Source organism: Oreochromis aureus, linkage group 12 (genome assembly GCF_013358895.1).
Source record: "Oreochromis aureus strain Israel breed Guangdong linkage group 12, ZZ_aureus, whole genome shotgun sequence".
Taxonomy (NCBI): domain Eukaryota; kingdom Metazoa; phylum Chordata; class Actinopteri; order Cichliformes; family Cichlidae; genus Oreochromis; species Oreochromis aureus.
In genome coordinates this window covers 1,576,526-1,595,082 of record NC_052953.1, presented here as the reverse complement: position 1 = coordinate 1,595,082, position 18,557 = coordinate 1,576,526, and the positions used below count along the sequence as shown (strand labels likewise).

The following is an 18,557-nucleotide window of genomic DNA, read 5'->3' as shown; positions in this document are numbered from 1 at the left end:
GCAGAGAGAGAGAGCGTCACCCTGTAACCATGGCAACCGTAATGCTGCCGCCTGGAACAACAGAACAGCTGTCAAACAAAACCCAAACAATCCTGACCCGCGAAAATATGAAACAGGAAAGTACCGCCGTGTAATCCATTTATTTCACCAAAGTAACTGTATTCTGAATACCACCTTTTTAAACGGTATCTGTAACGGAATACAGTTACTCATATTTTGTATTCTAAATACGTAACGGCGGTACATGTATTCCGTTACTCCCCAACACTGGTTGTACTTCACTTTCGGTTTCCACAACCCGTCTCACCACTCTGACAGCCGCTTCCTCGTCTTCTCCTGCTTGGTGACACACAGAGTTTAACCCAACTTATCATAAGCCATCCGTGACTTGACCACCCGTTCATCACAACACACTTCATCTGTTCTGACCCGGGTTCCACCTTTACACGCCCTCATCCAAGCATGTCAAACTCGGCACCCATCTCTGCCGCTTCCACCAGCGAGACAAGAAACTCCGCCGCGTTAGATGGCACCCACCCCGGGTTATTTTCATTGTCCGCCAACTCCATTAATCCCGTAAACAATAGCAAACATTTATTTACATACTCATCCAAATCATCTAACTCAACTGTTGCGGATATGGACACTTCATACGGGGCATTCTCCGTTTCTCCATGGCAAACACAGTTAATTTCAAACACCCCTTCCACGAGTGAAATATCCACTTTACAGAACGCCTCCAACAGCATTTCGGTTATTTTCCAGCTGATTGTTCCCTATATAACCCTCAAATCCAGATTAACACTCTTCACTTTTAAACCTTATTATTTCAACCAACCAACCCGTTTTTATTTTATGTTATTTTTTGTTTTTTGCTTTTACTGGTAAATTAACACCAACTCCCCTCTATTGTATAACTCTTCTATTCCTAATAAGTCCACTTTATTGCGTGCTCATTTCACTGTGATTTTTCTTTTTTTTTTTTTTTTTTTAACACTCAATCCTGTACTTTTATATCTATTAATCTGTCACGCTTATTAGTGGCTCATGATTGCTTAAGGCTTATGTCTGAACTTGACCACCGAGCCGGAGTATCATTCGATCCTAACAGGACGACCACTCCATTTTCTCTGGGTCAAGACAGCTCATTCGTCTTTAACAATTCTCTAGTGATATGTCAGCATGCTACAGCCCAACATTATTATATGGCCAGGTGCTTAACAAACTCAAATCATCCTATTAAACTTTGTGTACTTTATCTTATCTTCACAATTTAATCTCAAAAGGTCATCAAAAATTTTTTTTTTTTTTTTTTTTTTATCAGTCCTATCACTACAACATAGGCCGCAGTGAGTTATACTTAAATGCACCCTGTGTTATTATGCACAGTAAAATTTGACCGGTTTCTCAAAGGTACTTATTTGTTTATTTAAGCCTCAGGTAAAACACACAAGAAAACTCAAACGTCAATATCACCCGTTATGTATTGCCTAGATTAAAAACAGCTTTAACCTCAAATCATCCAGCTTTGCATCACAACAACATTCAAAACCCAGGTCATCAATAACATCATTGCAGCAATGAAACAAAACCCCATGTATATCCCCATGCAAACAAAGCAACGTAATATTTACAGTCAGTTAACCATATGTATAAATCATGCTTATGACCTAAAAACACTTTAAACCAAAACAGAGATCCTTGTGCGTTTCACAGCGGCCAACTCATTTGCATATGTTCGTACTTTCACCGTCCGTTACCCGGTCCAGTGGTACTCTATGTCAAAGGGACTAAAGGCATGTTGGCAGAACGATAAAAACGCAGTGGCAGCTTCACCTGGATCTCTTTCGTGTGTCTCAATGTATTTTTCCAAACACCGGAATATCAGGAAACTACGAAACAGAAAGTTAAATAACTGTAATTCTGACCGTGTTATATCTGCGGACACGGTAAAACCATAATGGTTCTGCGGCGCTTCAGCCCAACAAATGCATCTCATATGAATAACACTCCCGTGCGTGAATATTCAATCTGACAAGATCCAGAAACAAACATCCTTTTTTATCTTAAGAAAAATCAAATCACAGTTCATATATTCTATCTCAAAACTCAGCAAAACAGTCATACACTCATGTCAAAAATTAAGACTTTACTCACAAAATGGTAATAAACAAAACCAGCATTTTAAATACACGCATTCAGCAATGCATAACAATTTCTATAAACTTCCCAAAACTCTAGGGATTTCGCAGCCACGTTCTTTATTAAACAACTGTTCAAACTCCTTCGTGCACTCACGTTAGCAGCCGTTTCATTTACATAGACACAGGTTATGTGAAAATAACTCACAGAGCTGCAGCATTCTCTCCCTCAGTCAAACTCATCACGCACTCACACACTTAAACGGTGACCCTTAAGCTCGGTCACTGATCACCCATTCACCACATTTAATTCGACTCTATTTATCTTCTCATAATATGCAAAACCAACCTCTCAGTTACAGACATTTTAACAAAATTTTTCAAACAATAGTTACACATTCAGTCAACTCGAAACCGAAAGCGATAGTCAGTATGAGCGTCACTGCTCCTCATTTACATAAACACACACCATCTAAAAATAGAAGTCAGCAGGCTGATACAGAGACTCCTTCAGCCGAAGATTTCTTACCATTATATTATTATCTTACAGAGACGTCCTTATTTTTACAACTGCACAGATTTTTAGGCCTCTTAGCTCCTACCAATTTCGAAAATTTACCATAACCGACTCGAACGGGTAAACCTCAGGTTTTTATGACCAATCCAGCAGACCAGACTCGAACTGGCCTGTCCAAATATCTAGTCCTAACTTAATTTACAGGTAGCCAAATAAGCGCAAAAATAGGGGACTTGAACCCCTAGCAATTTCGGAGTTTCCCAACCTCTCCCCGTTGTCGACGGTACTATCCCTACTGTCCTAGTAGGCCTAAGGTCAGCGTCCCTGCCTTAGTGCAAGCGTTACCAAGGAGAAAATGCGCTTCTTAACAGACGCCGCTGTCGTTCTAGAAAAATTTATAATGATTTAAAACAACAATCTACATCCAGAGCCGGATAAGATTGAGGCAGATCTCCGTTGTGGACATAAGGGACTTGAACCCACGAACTGACCATCACACGTAGATCAATGACCAACGGGCTTCACCCCCACCATAATCAAATTCCCTACCACACTAAAATTCTCTCAGTACTGTCCTTTATTAGTCTTCATTATCCTTATTTCAACCGATATGCTCATGAGATTACAATCAGAATCAAATCAAAACAGACATTCATCAGTAACTTTCAGTGAGTAGACTTTCTAATTTTGTTGTGTTCAATCTGACACTTTTGGAAATTCACTTCAACAGGTAGTGTCTTACCTTTTTAATTCGCCGCGAATGTCCCTCACTTCCACCACTGATTTCCGTCTGTCCGCTTGACCACCTCGGACCCTGTCCAGCGCCTCCCTGGTCTTGTCCTCACTCCAACCACCGGAACGAGCCCCAAAATGTTAAGGTTCAAAAGTTGGAGAAAAGGAGTACGGAGGGCTCACAAGCAAATAACAACTCTGGTCCGGAAGATGTGGTCAAAGCAAAGATTTATTGATTACACGCGTGGAGTCCGAAGCTGGGCAAAGTCAGCAATCGAACTGAACTCACGATGATTAAACAAAGGTTTTATATGGGTACAATAACAAAGCCCCCTCTTTTGCAAAAATAGACAAAGTACAGCTTACATCACTTAAACCACAAAATGTTCCTGCTAACTTTAACATAGTTTTACAGAACATCACGCCTCATCTCCATCCCGTGTCGCCCCACGTCGCTTCCTTATCTTCCTGTAGATCAGGTATACTTCCTGTAAGCCTCTGACAATCCGCCGGCACAATTTGCAATTGCAGCAAAACACATCTTGACTTCTTACCTACCAAAATAGATCTGTTATGGTGTGTGTGTGTGTATGTGAGTGTGTGTATGTGTGGGTGCCTGCTGTGTAGGCTATGTATGTGTCATGACCCCGTCTGCACCTTTGCTAACCTCACACTGCTCGTCTTAGCCAGACATCGGGCCTGTGCACCTACACAGCTGAACTCTGTGTGATCTCTAGGTAAATGTCACACTCGAACCATGAAGGAAACTTACTCAAACTGAACTGAAACTTAAAACTTACTCAACAGATATAAGGTATAAATGATAAAAACTTAAATCTTAACTTTAAAGAATATAAGTAATAAAAGATAAAAATCACTCCAGGCATCTGTAAGCAGGTGTGTTGCCATTCCTTTCAGAGCTCCTGTCCTCCTCACCGTGTATTGGCTGATCCTTAACGTCTGCCAAGAGTTTCTGACCTTCACTTGACCAGGAGCCACAGCTCTTTAATAAGCTCAAATGCAATCATGTGTAAAAGATTAAAATCATTTTCATAACAAAAGTTCTCTCTTCTCAGATGTACCAATATGTTTGCTCGTCTCTACTACAGTTCAATCATTGAAAATTACACTGATCAGCATGCTTTGTGGAAATTACAGATTACATCATGGCAAAAGCATTTTCCAGACCTCTCACCAGCTTCGGACTCCACGCGTGTAATCAATAAATCTTTGCTTTGATCACATCTTCCGGACCAGAGTTGTTATTTGCTTGTGAGCCCTCCGTACTCCTTTTCTCCAACTTTTGAACCTTAACAGAACGTAGCCTTAGAGTCACCTGATGTCCATCAGTCAGGGTTCCAATCACATTATTATACTGATAATTACATAGACTGAAAATAAACATTTTCAAACTGGCTGAAACTAAATTAAATTGTAAAAAGAAAAGTGAAATATAAAGAAATATTAATTAGAAATTGCAAAACTATAATAACACAAACCTCAGAAAATAAAACTGAGGTTATTGTGCTCAATCATAGAAATATGGTGTCTAACCAGACTCTTACTCTGGATGGCATTACCTTGGCCTCCAGTAACACTGTGAGGAACCTTGGAGTCATTTTTGACCAGGACATGTCCTTCAATGCACATATTAAACAAATATGTAAGACTGCTTTCTTCCATTTGCGCAACATCTCTAAAATTAGAAATATCCTGTATCTCACTGGATTGTCTCTGGGGCATCTTTACCCAGCCTGCACCTGGGGTCTTGCCTGGTGTGATAGACCCCAGCCTCTATGGATCTTGTACTCACAGCTTGTTCTTGTGCTGCCATGATTAGTGCCTCTGTGCTGTCTTTCAGTCCAGCTTTGTCCAGCCACTGGTAGGATTTCTGGATATCAGCCACCTCCTCTATCTGCCGGTGGTACATACCGTGCAGGGGCCTGTCCTTCCATGATGGTTCCTCGTCTCCCTCCTCTTTCTTGGGTTTCTGCTGCCTGAGGTATTCACTGAGCACTCGGTCAGTTGGGGCCATCTTACTGATGTATTCTTGGATGTTCGTTGTCTCATCCTGGACTGTGGTGCTGACACTCACCAGTCCCCGACCCCCTTCCTTCCGCTTAGCGTACAGCCTCAGGGTGCTGGACTTGGGGTGAAACCCTCCATGCATGGTGAGGAGCTTTCTTGTCTTTATGTCAGTGGCTATATATATATATATATATACATATATATATATATAGATAGATAGATATAGATATATAAATATATAAAACACCCAGCACGCCCCTGTACAATTCTAGGCATTCCAGTATCCAGCTGTGGGGCATTGAGTCATAGGCCTTCTTGTAATCAATCCAGGCAGTGCACAGGTTGGTCAGCCTGGTCTTGCAGTCTCGGCTGACTGTTCTGTCTACCAGTAGCTGGTGTTTTGCGCCTCTGGTATTCTTGCCAATCCCTTTCTGTGCCCCACTCATGTATTGACCCATGTGCCTGCTCATCTTAGCCACTATGATGCCTGACAGGAGCTTCCATGTAGTACTGAGGCAGGTTATTGGTCGGTAGTTGGATGGGACCGGTCCATTCTTGGGGTCCTTGGGGATCAGGACCGTCCGACCTTCGGTTAGCCATTCCGGTGTCTCTCGTTAACTAGCAGCTGGTTCATTTGTGCTGCCAGACGCCGTGGAGTGCAGTCAGCTTCTTCAGCCAGTAGGCGTGAACCATGTCGGGCCCTGGTGCTGTCCAACTCTTCATACTGGAGACCCTTTCTTGGATATCTGCCACTGTGATGGTTACTGGACCCTGTTCAGGGAGGTCGCTATGGTCTGCCCTCAGATCCACTAGCCACTGAGCATTGCCGTTATGGGTTGCATCCTTCTCCCATATGCCCTTCCAGTATTGCTCCGTCTCCAGCCTTGGTGGTGCTGTTCTCTTATTGTTCCCTTGCCACTGAGAGTACACCTTTGCTGGTTCTGTGGAGAACAGCTGGTTTATTCTCCTGCCTTCTATCTCTCTGGTGTACCTCCTCAAGCGGCTGGCCAAGGCTGTGAGTCTTTGCTTGGCAGTTTCCAAGGCCTCAGGTACGGACAGCTTGCTGTATTTCTTATGCACCTTCTTTGTCGCACCTTTCTGCAACTCCGTTAGTTGGCTAACCTCCTTCGTGCTACTTTGATCTTGCCCTCTAGCCTCCTTCTCCATGGAGGGTACTGCCCTTGTGGCTGTTCAACTTGTAGCCAAGCATCTCACTGATCACTGCTGCCGTAGTGTAGATCAGCTTGTTAGTGTCGGTAATCGTGGTTGTAGGTATCATCCATAGTGCTGCATTAACGTCATCTAGCAGACCTTCTGAGGGTACTTCACGTAATCTTGGTAACCGCCACGGGGATCCAGGTTTCAAGCTTGGCCATGTTCCTATCTTTCAGGTCAGTTCCTCTTGCACTCAACGATCCTTCTCCTATCGCACTTGGGGCTGTGTACCCAATCTCGGGTGGGGTGATGATATCTCCCCCTGACCTGGCGTCCTGACTCCTCCTTGCCGTAGCATTTATGTTGTACCTCGTCAATCTCTAGCTGTGAGAGCAGTCCCTTCTTTCGAATGTTGGAACACTGAGCTACTAGTTGTTTCGCCGTCATTGTGGATGTTGGGTATCGAAGAATCCATAGGTCCCTCATCCTATTCATGTAACCCCTTCCGCCAGGGTTACTTGCGTAGTAGCATTCCAACAACGCCCTGTTTTCGCCTCTTGCCCACCGATGCCTTCTTGTTCCAGTAGCCACTTGTCGTCAGGGTGTCCTGGTTCCTCAACACCTGACGCGACCTTGTTGACATATATATATACATACATATATATATACACACACATATATACATACACACACACACACACACACACATATATATATGTGTGTGTGTGTGTGTGTGTGTGTGTGTATGTATATGTATGTATATATGTATATATATGCATATATAGCTGATCGGAGCCAACTGAGCGTCAGGCTCAAACTGCAGGTTTACATCAGCAGAACAGATTCTTAACATTATAACCACATAACCTCCCCAATCAGACCAGGAGTGACATGTTTAGCCGCATGTTCTCCTTAAATTGCTGGCTGTCTGAGTGGTGTCCCGGGTAAACTTTCTTTTTATTTTTTTAACAGCGCTCTGTATCTTTAGTATCATTATTACATCCATACAATATTGTTTTTAATAAGGTTAGCACGTTGTTAAAGCAGGCCATAGAAAAGGCATCATACGTTTTGTAAAGGTCTGCCAATTATCTATGTGGGCTTCATAGATAATTGGCAAACCTTCTGGAGGAAACCTGGTCTTGTTAGGAGAGACGGCATCCATCCCACTTTGGATGGAGCAGCTCTCATTTCTAGAAATATGGACAAATTTATTAAAACCCCCAAAATATGACTATCCAGAGTTGGGACCAGGAAGCAGAGTTGCAGTCTTACACGCCTCTCTGCAGCTTCTCTCCTCCTGCTACCCCCAAAAACCCATCTCCATTGAGACTGTGTCAGCTCCCAAACAGACAAAAACAAACTAAAACCAGCAATAAACAACTTAAACATAAAAATCACAAAGAAAGAACAATACAGTATCCACATCTGAACCAAAGAGTAAAACAGTGAAATGTGGATTATTAAATATTAGGTCTCTCTCTCCAAGTCTCTGTTAGTACATGACTTAATAATTGATCAACAAATCGATTTACTCTGCCTTACAGAAACCTGGTTGCAGCAGGATGAGTATGTTAGTTTAAATGAATCAACACCCCGAGTCATTCTAACTACCAGAAACCTCAAGCACAGGCCGAGGGGCGTGTGTGGCAGCAATTTTTCACACCAGCCTATTAATCAACCAAAGACCCAGACAGACTTTTAATTCATTTGAAAGCCTGATGCTTAGCCTCGTCCACCCCAGCTGTAAAACTCAGAAACCAGTCTTACTTGTTATCATCTATCGTCCACCTGGGCCTTACACAGAGTTTCTCTCTGATTTCTCAGACTTTTATCTGATTTAGTGCTCAGCTCAGATAAAATAATTATTGTGGGTGATTTTAACATCCATGTAGATGCTAAAATGACAGCCTCAACATGGCATTTAATCTGTTATTAGACTCAATTGGCTTCTCTCAAAATGTAAAAGAACCCACCCACCACTTTAATCACACTCTAGATCTTGTTTTAACGTATGGCATAGAAACTGAACATTTAACAGTGTTTCCTGAAAACCCTCTGCTGTCTGATCATTTCCTGATAACATTTACATTTACAATAATTGATTACACAGCAGTGGAGAGTAGACTTTATCACAGTAGATGTCTTTCTGAAAGTGCTGTAACTAAGTTTAAGAATATAATCCACCCACTGTTATCATCTTCAATGCCCTGTACCAACATAGAGCAGAGCAGCTATCTGAACGCTACTCCAACAGAGGTCGATTATCTTGTTAATAATTTTACCTCCTCACTACGTGCGACTCTGGATACTGTAGCTCCTGTGAAAACTAAGGCCTCAAATCCAAAGTCCCTGACTCCGTGGTATAATTCTCAAACACGTAGCCTAAAGCAGATAACTCGTAAGCTGGAGAGGAAATGGCGTGTCACAAATTTAGAGGATCATCATTTAGCCTGGAGAAATAGTTTGCTGCTTTATAAGAAAGCCCTCCGCAAAGCCAGAACATCTTACTATTCGTCACTGATTGAAGAAAATAAGAACAACCCCAGGTTTCTCTTCAGCACTGTAGCCAGGCTGACAAAAAGTCAGAGCTCTACTGAGCCAACCATCCCTTTAACGTTAACTAGTAATGACTTCATGAACTTCTTCACAAATAAAATTTTTATCATTAGAGAAAAAATTACCAATAATCATCCCACAGATGTAATATTATCTACAGCTACTTTTAGTACCATTGATGTTAAGTTAGACTCTTTTTCTCCAATTGATCTTTCTGAGTTAACTTCAATAATTACTTCCTCCAAACCATCAACGTGTCTTTTAGACCCCATTCCTACAAAACTGCTCAAAGAAGTCCTGCCATTAATTAATGCTTCAATCTTAAATATGATCAACCTATCTCTAATAATCGGCTATGTACCACAGGCCTTCAAGGTGGCTGTAGTTAAACCTTTACTTAAAAAGCCATCTCTAGACCCAGCTGTCTTAGCTAATTATAGGCCAATCTCCAACCTTCCTTTCATATCAAACATCCTTGAAAGAGTAGTTGTCAAACAGCTAACAGATCATCTGCAGAGGAATGGCTTATTTGAAGAGTTTCAGTCAGGTTTCAGAGCTCAGCACAGCACAGAAACAGCTTTAGTGAAGGTTACAAATGATCTTCTTATGGCCTCTGACAGTGGACTCATCTCTGTGCTTGTCCTGCTAGACCTCAGTGCAGCGTTCGATACTGTTGACCATAATATCCTATTAGAGCGATTAGAACATGCTGTAGGTATTACAGGTACTGCACTGCAGTGGTTTGTATCATATCTATCTAATAGACTCCAATTTGCTCAAGTAAATGGAGAGTCCTCTTCACACACTAAGGTTAAATATGGTGTTCCACAGGGTTCAGTGCTAGGACCAATTCTATTTACATTATACATGCTTCCCTTAGGCAGCATCATTAGAAGACATAGCATAAATTTTCACTGCTATGCAGATGACACGCAGCTCTATCTATCCATGAAGCCAGGTAACACACACCAATTAGTTAAACTGCAGGAATGTCTTAAAGACATAAAGACCTGGATGACCGCTAACTTTCTGCTTCTTAATTCAGATAAAACTGAGGTTATTGTACTCGGCCCTGAAAATCTTAGAAATATGGTATCTAAGCAGATTCTTACACTGGATGGCATTACCTTGGCCTCCAGTAATGCTGTGAGGAACCTTGAGTCATTTTTGACCAGGACATGTCCTTCAACGCACATATTAAACAAATATGTAAGACTGCTTTCTTCCATTTGCGCAACATCTCTAAAGTTAGAAATATCCTGTCTCAGAGTGATGCTGAAAAACTAGTTCATGCATTTATTACTTCCAGGCTGGACTACTGTAATTCTTTATTATCAGGATGTCCTAAAACTCTCGCTGAAAAGCCTTCAGCTAATCCAAAATGCTGCAGCAAGAGTCCTGACAGGGACTAGAAAGAGAGAGCAGATTTCTCCTGTTTTGGCTTCCTTCATTGGCTTCCTGTTAAATCCAGAATTGAATTCAAAATCCTGCTCCTCACATACAAGGTCTTAAATAATCAGGCCCCATCTTATCTTAATGACCTTGTAGTACCATATCACCCTATTAGAGCACTTCGCTCTTGCACTGCAGGCTTACTTGTTGTTCCTAGAGTATTTAAAAGTAGAATGGGAGGCAGAGCCTTCAGTTTTCAGGCCCCTCTTCTGTGGAACCAACTTCCAGTTTGGATTCGGGAGACAGACACTATCTCTACTTTCAAGATTAGGCTTAAAACTTTCCTTTTGCTAAAGCATATAGTTAGGGGCTGGACCAGGTGACCCTGAGTCCTCCCTTAGTTATGCTGCAATAGACGTGAGGCTGCCGGGATTCCCATGATGCATTGAGTTTTTCCCTTCCAGTCACCTTTCTCACTCACTATGTGTTAATAGACCTCTCTGCATCGAATCATATCTGTTATTAATCTCTGTCTCTCTTCCACAGCATGTCTTTCATCCTGTTTTCCTTCTTTCACCCCAACCGGTCGCAGCAGATGGCCCCGCCCCTCCCTGAGCCTGGTTCTGCTGGAGGTTTCTTCCTGTTAAAAGGGAGTTTTTCCTTCCCACTGTCGCCAAAGTGCTTGCTCATAGGGGGTCATATGATTGTTGGGTTTTTCTCTGTATTTATTATTGTGCTATCTACTGTACAATATAAAGCGCCTTGAGGCGACTTTTGTTGTGATTTGGCGCTATATAAATAAAATTGAATTGAATTGAATTGAATAGATCAAAAAAAATGCTCAGAAATCTCACCTTATAGAAATTAACTGAGACCAAAACAGTTATCCTGGAGCTCTCTCTCATTCCACTCTTTGCTTCATTTTTCAGGACTTTAATGCCTTCTTGGCACATATCGAGAAACAGAAGGTCCAAGACTGGCTGCTGGGTGCTTCAGAGATCTCACACAGCTACAACCAAAAACTTCTGATCATGACCGACACAGAGAAATCCACCAGTGACAGAGTCCAGCAGGAATACAGCATGGATCCTCATTACTCCGTGAAAGTCACCACGGACTGCCTGTTCAACGACTCCTGTGTACCAGCAGCAGACAGCTACACTGTAGTCAAAATATTTGGAAGTGTTTCAGAAGATGGACAAACTGTGTCTGGACTTGATGGATCTTCACTTGCAAAGCTGATGTTGAAACCATCTCTGGAAGCGGCTCCAGTTTTCTCTCTCGATGGAAACACAACCACACAGTTCCAACAGAACTTCATTCGGGTTTTTATGCTCCGCGGCCTCCAAACAGTCTTAGAAACCAACCAAAACAATCAGCAGATTTACCAGGTGATGGATCGACCTGACTCAGTTTCCAGCTACAAAATCCCACAAAGACCAGCTGATCACAGCACACAGTATGACCACCAGCAGATCGTAATGATGGAAAATGACCCTGTGGTCATAAAAGCTGCTGAATATTTGTATGAGAAACATCCAGCAGTCAGTTCTGTCTATGTTCTTGATGAAAACCAAAGACCCAAACTGATCCACGGTGAACCAGTGTCTCTGTCAGAGGACAGCAGACTGGTGCTGGTAGGTCATGGTGAAAGAGACAACGCAGGAGAAATGAGACTGTCAGGATACAGTTCAGGAGAGGTGGCAAAAATCATCGAAAGGACAAACAGAGGCAGCGATAAAATCAAAACAACAAGTGTGGTGGCCTGTGAGGTCGGATCAGACCAACGATTCATGGAAACTCTGCTGAGGGACCTCCATAAAAATGACATCAAGACAGAGCTTCATATGAGGGACGCTCTCGTCCAAGTCACACACACAGGAAAGAAAATCACTCAGGAAATCTCTCCAGAGGGGCTGCAATGGAGACATAAAGACAACAGCAAGAAAGTGGTGGCAATACTTGATAGCAACGGAGATGTAATAATGAGAAACGAGCCTGGGAGTAAAGGAGAGGCTGTTTTTACCAATGAAAGAAACTTTCTGGGTGGAGGAGAAAACAGGGGAAACAAAAAAACACTAAAAAAATTTATAAGAGAAGACAGCTGGCCAGATGAACCAAAGAGGTTTGTTGACCCAGAGGTTTTTAACAAGATTGACCAAAATGAAGTTAACGAGATGAAATCTGCCATTGATGAACTCGAGGCTCTGTCTTGGGGAATCTTTCACTCAGATCAACCAGTACCAAAGAAAATCAGTGTCAACAATGCAAAACAAATAAAAGGATATTTAATAGGGAAAAGAGAAAAAAAGATTATAAAAGAGGAAACTAAAACAACTATTAGGTGGATAGATGATGATGAAGGTGAAAAAAGACGACTCCTTAATGAATGTTATGAGATTAAATCAGGAGAAGATATAAAAAATATAATACGTCATTATGCAAAGAATGGAGAAAAAAAGACTACATACCTGAAGATCAATGACTGGATATATGAAGTTGACCCTCGGAGTCTGTACGTGTATCCAGTTGGAAAAAAGCTTGACAACAATGAAATAGAAAACAACAATAATGTAATTGATGATATTAAGAAATGTATTAATGAACAGGTGGGGAACGAAAAATACCCAGACATGCGAGACAAGATTTTTAAAAATGTAAAGAATGAAAAAATGAATAATAACGAAAAAAAACAACAAAAGCAAAGATATGCTGAATATGTAGAAAATACTTTTCGTGGGGAGCACCCAGGTGTTTTTAAAGGAAGTCATTCCATGAAGGCCTGGTTCACCACGTATTTCACTGCAACAGTTATATCTGAATCTGCAAGAAATTTCCGGACGTTCCCTCTGACTCTTATGGCCCTGGATCTGGTTCAAAGCAAGGACAATAATATCCGACAGAAAGGACTGGATTTCTTCTTTGACAATCATCCAATGACAAGAGGAGGCAGTTGGATTGACCCGAGCAGACGAGGATTCACAGGCTCAGCAACACATGAAGATTCCAGCAAATTAACAAATCAAGAAGAACACCGTAAAACTGAGGAGGAGCTAATGGGTAGCCTTGTTGACCTTGTAAAACGAGAGGGTAACTTCTTTACAGAATGGAAGGAAACCGTTGGTAATGGTGAAAGTGATGTGGTGAAACGCATAACTGAACTTTCAAACACCTACAAAACAGTGACGGATAATTCAGACTTTCAAAAAAAATACAATGATTTCAAAACAGACACCAACAAGATAACACAACCTGACGATCACAGAAAACCTTCCACATCTGGAACACTGGGAGGATACGATGATGGCTACGTCACAATGCGAGACCTGAATTCAGCCTCAGAATTAGAAAATACCTTCAAACATGAATCTTATTTCTCTAGAGCATCAGCATCGTTGGCTGAAGACGTCCATGCTGCACTACAGGACAGATACGGTGAAACTCTGGCAGGAATGCACCTTCAGGAGGGAACGGCCCGAATAGAAAACGGACAGTTTGTATGTAAGCTCGTGTCAGAGAGAGCTGGTGCTGAGCCCGTGGAGTTCAGGGCTGATTTATCTCCACAGAGTCAACATTACAGTGAAAAGATGTGGAAGAACATTGAGACATCAGTGCATGAGATGGAGGAGCACAGTTCAGCATCCTCCCATCAGGTCAACAAGTATGTAGAGAGGACTGGAACTCCTGTTGGAGCTCTGGGTCTCATGCTGGGACTGAAAGGAGCTGCTCGTGCCTTTGAAGAGGGAAACATCGAAGATGGTGTGATGGGCTCTTTGCAGACGGCTCATGGAGTGACGGCTATGACAACATCTGCTATTGCAAGCAAAGCTTTGACCTCAGAGTCAAGAATCGCAAAAGCTGCAACAACGATCATGAGGAGTCCTGCAATGAAGCGTTTTATGGTAGTTATACCAATAGTGGGAATTGGATTTGGGATCTACAATGTGATAGAAGATTTTAAAAGAGGAGATGCTCTGGGATACATTGATGCTGCGTTAGATATAATCATGGTTGAGTTAGATGTTGTTGAGCTTGTTCAGCCTGAACTGGCACCTTTCATCGCACCTATAAATCTGGCTCTATCAGTAGTGCGGATGGCCATTGATGATGTTTATATGGGCATCCAGAATGAACTGAACAGCCTCCCAGCGGACGCTGGAGTTTTGGACAAAATAGCTGCTGTTTTTGTTGGCTTTGGAAAAGGGATCATGCACTTTGCTATACATGTGGCTAGTTTTTTTTATGACTGGCATTATGATGAAATTGAGGAGGGATGAAGACTTGTTGCACAGATCTCAGATTATCACCAATATTATAATATCACAAAGCAACAGGATGGAACGACTGCCATTGATTTTACTGCTGGCGCCTCCTCCTGGAATGGAGGAGGCATTAACTTCTGCCTCGCTGATGAGGGTCAGTCTGAGCTCTGCATGGACTATTTTGTTTCTCATGATGAGAGTCCAAGAAGACAATGCTGGAGCATTAACACAAATGGAAGCAAAGATATAATTCTTGGTCTGGGAGAGTCACATGGATTAGAGCACACGACATATGAAAACAAAATAGCCGTGTTCATACCAGCTGGACATGTGACAGTGGTTTCGGGTTATAAAAATCTTACCAATTCAAGATACGGGACATACAGGGGAAACAGAGACTCTAATCGATTTTTTGCAGTTCAGAAATCACAGGACAAATATATGATTGGAGTCATGTTGAGCTACTATTACAAACTTTATGGGGAACCAGGGGATGACACATTCTTCCTCGGTCCACAGAGAAGTTATGTTGAAGGCTCAGGAGGAAAAGACACTTACATCATTCCTGAGAATGGAGGGAAAACGATCATTAACAACTACGATCCCTCCAGAGCACAAGACACTCTGCTTTTCAGTGTCGACTACAGCCACATTTCTGTGTCTAAGTCAGGAAATGATGCTGTGCTGATGTATGAGGGCAGTCATACTGTAAGAATACAAAACTGGTTTTTAGGAGAAGATTATCGTCACATGAACATGATGTCAGGAGACGGAGTCTTATTTGAGATTTCCTCCACGGTGGTTTCTTCAGTTCAGCTGGTGGCCAGAGGAATTAACAAGATGTTTGAGAAACACGGTGCAGTTGTTGATGCATCACAGCTACTTTTACGCACAGTTACAAACATCTTTGGGTCCCAGTATGATGATGAAGTCATTGGAAATGGAGAAAGAAACCTGATAGATGGGGGAGGAGGGCGAGATCGTCTGATTGGTGCTGAAGGAGAAGACATTTACATGGTGAAAGGCAGAAAACGTTCCTCTGTGTTCATTGAAAATTACTCCAGAGACGAGAAAACTGACCTGGCCATCGTAGAAGCAAATCTTCATACGTTTGGAGTCAGAGTAGAAGGTGATGATGTTCATCTGGAGGCTCAACATGACAGCACAGCGTTTCATGTTACTGTAGTGAACTGGTTCAGCTCATCAGCACACAGACACTTACTGTTCATCACAAAGGATCTGATCACCTTCACAGTGTCAGATAACAAGACTGACTGCCTGCAGAGCAACATCTTCACCACATGTATAAAGAGCCTCAGCATTGACTACAGCAGCTCCCCGTCTCCTCTGGAGGTGGACCTTGAGAAGGATGAGGCTTTGGACAGCGTGACAGAGGTCCGCGGGTCAAACTATAGTGATGTCATCAAAGGAAACAAAGAACACAACGTTGTCGTCCCTGGATTAGGAGATGATTTCATTGAGGGGAGAGGAGGAGAGGACTGGTACGTTATCACAGCAGGACAAGGAGTGAAAACCATCAACAATCTATCACCAGATCTAACCTTGGACCTGCTCTTCCTTAAAGAACAATATCAGCATATAACATGTAGATGTGAAGGTCAGAGCGTCATCATTCAGGTAGAGGGCAGAAGAACTGTTATTTTACAGAACTGGTTTAAATCAAAGAATTATCAGCACCTGCAGATCAAGACCAGTGATGGAATAACAGCTGGACTGAAGCCCAACATCAGCAGCTGTGGACAGGATTTAATGCTGCCTTTAACCATCGACTACAGAAACCTGAGTCCTGAACGTCTTCCACTAAACTATGACAATCTATGCCTGTATTTTGCTAAAGAGAAAATGTACTGTCATCAAAATGCAAGGATTTATTTTGATAGAGGCAACTGCATGCACGAGGGGAAAATGATGAAAATACAAGACGTTGAATCATTGAAAGAAATGTACGGCTCCTCAGGATTTGACATCATGGTTGGAAACAGCAATGATAATTTACTGGATCCACACACCGGGGGGGCACTGATGATAGGAGGGGAAGGCAAAGACACTTACATAATCAAACATAAATATGGAGACCACATAATCATTGATAACTTTGCAGAAGATCAGAAAACTGACACTGTGCTGGTAGACATGGATTTCCTTGATGGAAGTCGAGTCATACTGGACTCAAAAAGAAAGGATATTCATGTTAGAATCATGAAAAATGAGGAAAGATTAGAATTCATTCTCCGCAATTATGCTAATGGTGAAAAACATCAGCATCTAGAATTTCAGAGCTCTGATGGCGTCCATTTCAAACTCAAATCTCTAAACTCAGCTGCAGGTGACTCTTTCTATCAGGTAGAAGCTTTCAAAGTGACTCTCAGACAGTCTCAGGTGGACTGTCGTTTGGACCTCAGCACTCAGAGAAATCTGTCAGAGGTTCACACAGTGCAAGGCTGCCCCTCCCAGTCTAATGTTATAATAGGCAACAACCGAGACAACGCTCTGATTGGTGGGTGGAAGGACGACGCCTTGGATGGAGGTGATGGAGATGACACGCTGGTAGGAGGAAATGGAGCTGACATCCTGATTGGTGGGAGAGGAGACGACACTCTTTATGGTGAAGATGGAAATGACACACTGATGGGAAACTCTGGCCGGGACGTCTTCCTTCCTGGACCAGGAGCTGATCTGGTGGACGGAGGTCCAGGCAGAGACTCGGTTCTCTATCGGGGTGATCATAAGAAGGGTGAAGGGGTTTATGTTAACCTGCTGACGGGCCAAGGCCACTACGCTGACGCTGAGGGCGACGTGTTGAATGATGTGGAAACTGTGGTCGGCACCATCTATTCGGACATCTTAGTGTCTGGTTATGAAAGTTCTCTTCTCAAAGGCTCAGATGGTAACGACATCTTGGTGTCCACCGGTGGAGATTATCTGGTTGGAGGTGATGGAAATGACATTTACATGTTCACTTTCAGCAACGGCTCAGTCACCATAGACAACTGTGCGACAGACAACGCCACAGATGTTTTGTACCTGAGCTCAAATTCAAGTCCAGAGTTTGATTGCCAACTATTATCTGACCGAGTCCTGTTGACCTTCTTTGGATTCGAACAATCAACTATAAAAATTGCACTGCGAGGCTGGATTAGTGATGATGATGAATGTGGCCATTTGCTGCTGGTGTTCAGGGAGCTGGAGGCGTCGGTGGACATGCTGCTGCAAGAGTGCCAGTATAGAAAGAAGGAATCACTTTGGTCATTGATCATAACCTGGGTTATCTGCGTCACTCTTCTTCTCTTTCACTTGGCTTTTGCTTTACAAGGGTCTCGAAAATTAATCAGAAAAGCACAAAAGCAAAAAAGACAAAAACAAGATGAAACTAATGTTGAAGCAGAGTCAATGAATGTGCTGTAGACTGCTGCTGCTGCTGCTGCTGCTGCTGCTGCTGCTGCAGGTGACACTTTCAAGTATTCTGTGATTTCACAAATAATTTCTTTTTATACTTATAATTATACTCACATTGCTAGTTACTCTAAATGTTGAGCTAATCATGAGTATTCTTGCTTTCTAAACTCTAAATCTGTCACGTTTATTAATCAACTGAAAACTAAAGGAAAGTTCCTGTAATCATAAATCCTGAATCTGTCCTGTTCAGTTACCCAGAGTAACCGAGGAGTCGTTCAGCTTCAGACATCTTTAAATTACACAAAGTCGACAAACTGTGGACAAATGTGCCAAATACCAAAGAAAAGAGCTGCA

General features: G+C 42.4%; 1 protein-coding gene across 3 annotated transcripts in view; it reads left to right on the top strand.

The window, feature by feature from the left end:
• The window catches only part of LOC120443091, a 56,418-nt gene extending 41,601 nt beyond the window's left edge, over window positions 1-14,817 (top strand). For all 3 annotated transcript variants that reach the window (XM_039620890.1, XM_039620892.1, XM_039620891.1), the window contains one exon: window positions 11,454-14,817. In XM_039620890.1, the coding sequence (XP_039476824.1) occupies window positions 11,454-14,801 (3,348 nt within the window). In that variant the 3' untranslated portion in view covers window positions 14,802-14,817. The remainder of the gene's footprint in view (window positions 1-11,453) is intronic.
• The last annotated feature ends 3,740 nt before the right edge of the window (window positions 14,818-18,557 follow it).